Source organism: Chrysochloris asiatica, unplaced genomic scaffold (genome assembly GCF_000296735.1).
Source record: "Chrysochloris asiatica unplaced genomic scaffold, ChrAsi1.0 scaffold00013, whole genome shotgun sequence".
Taxonomy (NCBI): domain Eukaryota; kingdom Metazoa; phylum Chordata; class Mammalia; order Afrosoricida; family Chrysochloridae; genus Chrysochloris; species Chrysochloris asiatica.
Genome location: NW_006408531.1, coordinates 2,666,441 through 2,673,908, shown reverse-complemented (window position 1 = coordinate 2,673,908; position 7,468 = coordinate 2,666,441). Strand labels below are relative to the sequence as shown.

The 7,468-nt window shown below is 42.2% G+C and overlaps 1 protein-coding gene across 1 annotated transcript in view; it reads left to right on the top strand.

Moving 5' to 3' along the window:
- ZC2HC1B (zinc finger, C2HC-type containing 1B) overlaps nucleotides 1–7,133 on the top strand; it is a 45,145-nt gene extending 38,012 nt beyond the window's left edge. Inside the window, 1 exon segment of the mRNA XM_006878358.1 lies at nucleotides 6,972–7,133. Within this exon segment, the coding sequence (XP_006878420.1) occupies nucleotides 6,972–7,133 (162 nt within the window).
- Nucleotides 7,134–7,468: the final 335 nt, after the last annotated feature.

Sequence of the window (7,468 nt, the reverse complement as noted above, 5' to 3'; positions counted from 1 at the left end):
GTATCTATCTTGTTTGATTGCTCCTGTAGCACTTTCCTGACTTCTTCCTTATTTTCCTCCACCCCGTTTCGGAGCATTTGAATTTGTTTCCATATCATTCTTCTGAATTCCTTCTCAAGTAGATCCAAAACCTCCTCTTCTTCTACTGGAAAGTCTGTGTCTGCCTCCATCTCATTTGTCTCAGTTACTGTTTTCTGTTTTGGGACATGTTTTGAGATCTTTTATTGTGTTTTCTTGGACATTTTCAGTAATTATGTGGGTTTTTAATGCTTAAATGGATGTATGTTGCTGTGTTACTAAACTTACTGAGTGTCTCCTGGTGGATATGATCTGGAGATAGGCTTCCCTTTTCCCTTATAATGCCTAGCAGCTGGTATTGACTGCTGTCCCAATGGTGGGATATTATGGGGTATGTTTGTAACTTGGCTATATGGCCATGATTGCTGTCTCTTCTTGGGTAATGTAAGGAGAACAAGCTCCCACCACTAGGAAAAAAGTGTGATCAAATGGACCAAAAACAGAAACAATATAAAAGCAAAAACAAAAACCACCACTCAAAAATAAAACCGGAACCGACCAGTAGCCTTTGCTGCACAGGTCAGTGTACTTGTACAGTAGAAACCTCCAACAGTGGGTCTAGTCACCACCGTGGAGGTGTACAGATATTGAAAAGTTAATGGGAGAAAGATTGTCCACTATTTTTAATCTCTGAAAGTCAGTTAGGTATCTGTGTGTACACAGCATAGTTCTTGAAATAGCTGCAGTGTGTAGTAGTTGGTATTGGCTCTTGCCTTTTATGTTGGTGTTTTACAGAGTGTTCATATGGTTTGTCTGTATGGCCAGACCTGCTTTGTTCTTGATGGGTAGGCAAGAGTAAAGGGTCCTGCACAGGTCAACTTCAGGGCTGGGTCTCAGAGTCATCTGTCATAAGCAGCCACCAAAGGACCAGCATGTGGATCAATGGGGATCCTCCTCTCTGTGCTGTGGGAAAACTGTGGGCTCAATGCTGGACCCTTCTGGGGGTGCATGCCCACTTGACTGAAGGTATGCGGGATGGTCAGGGAGGATGCAACGGGGAAGAGGAGGAAAAAATGTGTAGAATCCCCCACACTTCCTTTTTCAAATATTGCTGCGTAGGTTTCTGTGTCACTGTGTCAGTCTGCCTGTGACCCTGCCCTCTGAACTCAGCCCAGGTGGGATTGGCTGCAGGGAGTATACCATGTCCAGATTGATTCCAAAACCGCAATATTTTCCTTTATACAGTGATTTTTCCACTGGTGGGTGCGAGAAACTGACACCTTGCACCTTATACTAGATCCAGAGCTCTGGAGCTGCTCTGTGAAAGCACCTTTTCTGTTTTTTCACACCTCCCCCTAGGAGCCTGTCCTACCTGACTCTGTTTCTTCCACCTCCAAAATTGGACTGTCCTAAGTATGAGAGACAAAGTTTGGCCATCCTGGCCTCCAAAGAGCACTCTGGCTGTACTTCTTCCAACACAGATCTGTTGGTTCTTTTGGCAGCCTGTGGTACTTTCATTATTCTCCTCCAACACCATAATTCAAAGGCATCAATTCTGCGGTCTTCCTTATTCACTGTCCAGCTTTCACATGTATATGATGTTATTGAAAATACCTTGGCTTGGGTCAGACTCACCTTAGTCCTCAAGCTGACATCTTTGCTTTTCAATGCTTTAAAAAGGTCTTGTGCAGCACATTTGCCTAACGCAGTACATCGTTTAATTTCTTGACTTCTGCTTCCGTGAGTGTTAATAGTTGACCCAAGAAGAATGAAGTCCTTGACAAGTTCAGTCTTTTATTTGTTGATAAGAATGTTGTTTATTGGTCCAATGGTGAGGATTTTTGTTTTCTTTACATTGAGATGAAATCCATACCAAAGGTTGTGGTCTTTGATCTTCATTAGTAAGTTTTTGAAGTCATCTTCACTTTCAGCAAGCAAGGTTGTATCATGTGCATATCACAGGTTGTTAACAAGTCTTCCTCCAATCCTGATGCCATGTTTTTCTTCATATAACCGTTTCTCGGATTGTTTGCTCAGCATACAGGTTGAATAAATATGGTGAAAGAATATAACCTTGCCGCACCCCTTTCTTAATTTTAACACATTCAGTGTTCCCATGTTCTGTTCGAACAACTGCCTCTTGGTCCAGGTACAGATTCCTCATGAGCACAATTAAGTGTTCTGGAATACTCATACTTCTCATTTTTGTCCATAACTTGTCATGATCCACAATCGAAAGCCTTTCCATAGTCAATAAAGCACAGGTAAATATATTTCTGGTAGTCTCTGCTTTCAGCCAAGATCCATCGGGCATCAGCAATAATATCCACCGTTCCATGGCCTCTTCTGAATCCGGCTTGAACCTCTCGAAGTTCTCTGTCAATGTATGATTGCAGCCGTTTCCATATTACTTTACTTTCCATATTCCATATTTATTAAACTAAAACTTTACTCTCATGGGCTATCAAAGATACTGTCTGATGATTTCCACATTCCATTGGGTCACGTCTCTTTGGTACGGGCACAAATACAGATCTCTTCCAATCAGTTGGCCAGATAGTTGTCTTCCAATTTTCTTGGCATAGATGAGTGAGTGTCTCCAGTGCTGCCTCATTTTCTTGAAAGATTTCAATTTTTAATCCATCAATTCCTGGTGCCTTGTTCTTTGCCAATTCCTTCAATGCACCTTGGATTTCTTCCTTTAGTATTGTTGGCTCTTGATCATATGCTACCTCTTGAAATGGTTGACCATCAACCATTTCCGTTTGGTTCAGTTACTCTGTATTCCTTCCTTCCTTCCATCTTCCTTTGATGCTTTCTGCATCATTCAATAATTTGCCCAGGGAATCCTTCAATAACAAAAGTCGAGGCTTGAGTTTCTTTTTCCCCGTTCCTCCAACTTGAGAAATGCTGAGCGTGTTCTTCCCTTTTGGTTTTCTGACTCCAGATTTTTGCACATTTCATTGTAATATTTGTCTTTGGAACTCATAGTATATCATTAATATTATGTTCAAGTAAAGTTTTGCTGAAGGTCATTCAAAAATGGTTGCAGCAGTACATCGACAGGGAAAATGCCAGGATCTGGAACAAGGGATATCATTGCTGAAGTCAGATGGATCTTGGCTAAAAGCAGAGAATAACATGAAATATGTTTACTTATATTTGATTGATTATGCAAAATCATTTGACTGTGTGGATCATAAAAACCCATTCGTTGAAGAATGGATATTCTTGGACACTTCATTGTGCTCATGAGGAACCTGTACATAGACCAATAGGCAGTTGTTCAAACAGATTGAGGTGATAACAGGGTTGAATCCTTTCATCATACTTACTCAATCTGTATGCTGAGCAAATAATCCCAGAAGATGGATTACATAAAAAAGAATGTGGAATCAGGATTAGAAGACTCATTAGCAACCTGTTATATGCAGATGACACAACTTTGCTTGCTGAAAGCACTTCTGTTGTGTTGTTAAGTGTCTTCAGGTCAATTCTGACCCATAGCAACCCTATAGAGAAGGACTTGAAATACTTACTGATCAAGAACAAAGACTACAACCATCAATATGCATTGCATGTTGATGTGAAGAAACCAGAAATCCTCACAATGGGACCAATAAATAACATCATGATAAATGGAGAAAAGATTAAAGTTGTCAAAGGACTTCATTTTGCTAGGTTCCACAGTCGACACTCACAGAAACAGCAGTCAAGAAATCAAATAATGTATTGCATTAGACAAATTTTCTGCATAAGACATCTTTAAAAGTGTTCAAGATCACATATGTCACTTTGAGGACTAAGGTGCACCTTAACCCAGTCATGGTATTTTCAATAGCTTCATATGCATGTGAAATTGGACAATGAATAAGGCAGACCTCAGAAAAATCAATATATTTGGATTACAGTGTTGGAGAATATTGAAAGTATAATGGACTGTCAGAAGAAAAACAAATCTGTGTTGAAAGAAGTATAGCCAGGATGTTCCTTAGGAGCAATGATGAGAAGATTTTGTCTCTCATACTTTGGACATACTATCAGGAGGGACCAGTCCCTGGAGAAGCATCATCATGCTTGGAAAAATGGAGGGTCTGTGAAAAAGAAGACGATTCTCAACAATATAGATTGACAGAGTGGTAGCAACACCAAGCTCAAACATAACAACAATGGTGAGGATGAGACAAGAGCGGGCAGTGTTTCATTTTGCTGTACGTAGGTTCCCTAGGAGCTGGAAGCAATTCAGTAGTACCTACTAACCACAACAACAAAGCCCGTTGGGTTTGACTTTCTGGAGGGCCAGAGAATGATACTGTCTGTTTGTTATGAGTGTGTTTTGAGAACGTAAGCCAAAGTTTTAACGAAAACTGTCTAAGAAAGCTTAACTAGGCAACCTTTGTCTACCACAACAATGCCGCTGCTCATTCCTCTCCTCAAACAAGGGCGATGCTGTGAGCATCCTTGGGAAATCATTAATATCTACCTTACAATCCTGATTTGGCTAAGTCTGATTTCTTTTTGCTTCTTAATCTTTTTGTTAACTTATCTGTCTTGGATGAAGTACAAGCAGAATGCTCCTTGGAACCAAGGATGGTGAGACTTCATCCTTAGTCCTTTGGACATGTCAGGAGGGACCAGTCTCTGGAGAAGGAAATCATGCTTGGTAAAGTGGAGCCTCTGTGAAAAAGAGGGAGACTGTCGAAGAGATGGATCGACACAGTGACAGCGACAATGGACTCAAGCATAGCAATTGTGATGACAGTGCAGGGCCGGCCAGTGTTTCCTTCTCTTGTGCGTGGGGTCACTTTGAGTCAGAACTGAGCGGCAGCCCCTAACAGCATAACAACGATCTTTGAAAATCTTTAAGGACACTCATTTTCCTTCAGTTAATAAGACAAAAAGGACTGCATTGACATGGTTAAGTTCCGAGGACCCTCAGTTCTCTAGGGATGGAATAAATGACTGGTATCTTTATGACTTACAGCCTCGGAAACGCTGTACAGGGTCACTATGAGTTGGAACTGTCTCCATAGCACACAACAGCAACAGCAATCATTACAAAAGTGTGAAGTTGATGGAGCTTATGTTGAGAAATAAAGTTTCTTTTTATCTTTTAATTCCATTGTTTCTATGAACTTTCTCAAGTCCCCTCATATAATTGATTTTATATATATATGTGTGTGTGTGTGTGTGTGTGTGTGTGTGCATGTGTGTGTATGTATGTGTGTATGTATGTATGTATGAAGGGGTTTGGGAAAGTTCATGAAACAATGGAATTAAGAGATAATGGAGTTTACCCCATGAACTTTTTGAAGCCCCTCGGATTAACTTTGGCAAGTTGGTGTAATTCTTTGAGATTCGCTTACCTCTGTAAGGAGGTGTTGATAGTACCATCATTCAGAGGTGCTGGGAGGATTGCAGATAATATTAGTAAAATGCCTTGTTCAGTGCCTTGTGCAAAGGAGTTCAAAACATGTCAATGCCTCGGCCCTTCCTGTCACCACATTACCCCAGCCTCTTCCCTCTCTGAAATCCCTGGGAGGTGCAAACAGCTGCTAACCCAAATTTTGGAAGTTTGAATCTACTCACTGGTGCCTCAGAAAAGGAATCTGATGTCTACTTTGGAAAAAAACGAATCAGCCATTGAAAAACCCCATGGTTTTGACAATCACTGGGCCACCAAGAGTTGGGGTCCACTCCATGGCAATTGTTTTTACTTCCATCTCTGGAAATCTTTTCTCTGTGTTGGATAGGCACCCCAGTTTTGGAGGAATGTGTGAACACTTGGGGCTTTAATTCAACTTATAACTCTACCTGCGCTTTCTGAAGCACGGAGGGAGAGTTGCATTTGTGGGGATGGCTCCTCTCCCCAGAGAACCCCTGTGGGAGCAAGCGTGCAGCAGAGCAGCACACGTCAGCGCTTTTTGTTCCTGAGGAAGGCCATCTGGACATCCCTGAGTATAACCAGTGACTTGGCCCCCTTCCTCTCCTTGTTGTCCAGAGCTCAGTGGTGATTGGGAACACAGAAGGAAAACTGCTTGCTTTCTGAATTCCTTCACTCACCCTAGAGTATAGCTGAACAGCATTATTTGTTTCCCTTCTGCCGGCTTCACCAGCTCGGGCCGCGCCTAATAGCACAGCTTCTTCAGAAGTGGAACAAAAAAAGAGGTGTCATTTTCTCTTTGAAGGGCTGTGCTCAGCACGGTAGAAATGTGTTTCTATTTTAAATATAATCAACTTTTAAAATGTGCCATAGCCTTCCCCAAAGAGCCCAACATGGGCCTCTAAAAATAGCTTTTTTTGTTTGGTTGGGGAGCACACTGGCTGCTGTGATTTTACTGCCACCCGTGCCCAAGTGAGAATGCTCACTCAGAGTAACAGGTTATCTTTAAATGGCCGTTTCCATGGAAATGGAGGTCAGACCAGTAACGAGGTAGAAAGGAGATCTTCAGAAACCTTTTGGTGCTTGTTTTGTTTTCAAGTAACTATGCTGCTCCGCTGGTCCACTCCCAGACTCATCAGCTGTGCATCTGCTGGGGGAACCAGTGGGGAAGTTGGGATTCCATGTTGCAAACATTTGCTGCCTGCCAATCTCTGTTTTTCTTCTCTGTCTCCATGTTAAAAAACAAAATCATCTTCAAGTATAATGAAAAAGTAAACTGTTCCCTAACTACCCTTGTTGATATTAAATGGCCTCCTCTGCCTCCATATTAGCTCATTTTGGAGGATTAAAGTCCTCCCACTCCTCCAAGAGCTTAATTATGGGGTGGTAGTCTCCAGGCCCACATATGGCTTTGAGCACCAGCAGGGAGGGCAGAAATCACACTTCCTGGGCTGTAGGCCATGCCTGTCACCTCCTGGGTACAGTCTGATGCTGATTTAAGTGGAAACATCTCTATGGTATGGTACCTGAGATGGCAGAACTGTCTCTCTCTCCTCCTTGCCCCCTCTAGGGTCGGGGTCAGATGAGTCCCACAAAAGGACCAACGGTAACAAGTGCAGTGGGAACATTGCTACAGAACAGAGCCTTGGAGACCACCAGTGCAGTCCCAAACCGCTCAGGTGAGTCAGTGAGCAAGTTGGCTATCAATGACGACTATCAGAAGAGACAGTAGTTAGCTGTCGATGAGAGCTATCAGAAGGGATCATAGTTGTCTATCGATGACAGCTATCAGAAGAAACCGTAGTTGGCTATCGATGAGGGCTATCAGAAGGGACTGTAGTTTGGCTATCGATGAGAGCTATCAGAGGGACCACAGTTGGCTTTGGAGTTCATCAGTATTCGGTCAAAGCTGTAATGACACGCATATGCTGCTTTTGTATATAAAGATAGTTGGGTAATGATAATCACCATCATGGGGCTCTTTATACACTAGATCTATTTCCTTTCATCCTCCTCACAATCATCCAAATATTTTCATTTTCATTTTATAGAAAGGGAAATAGAGAC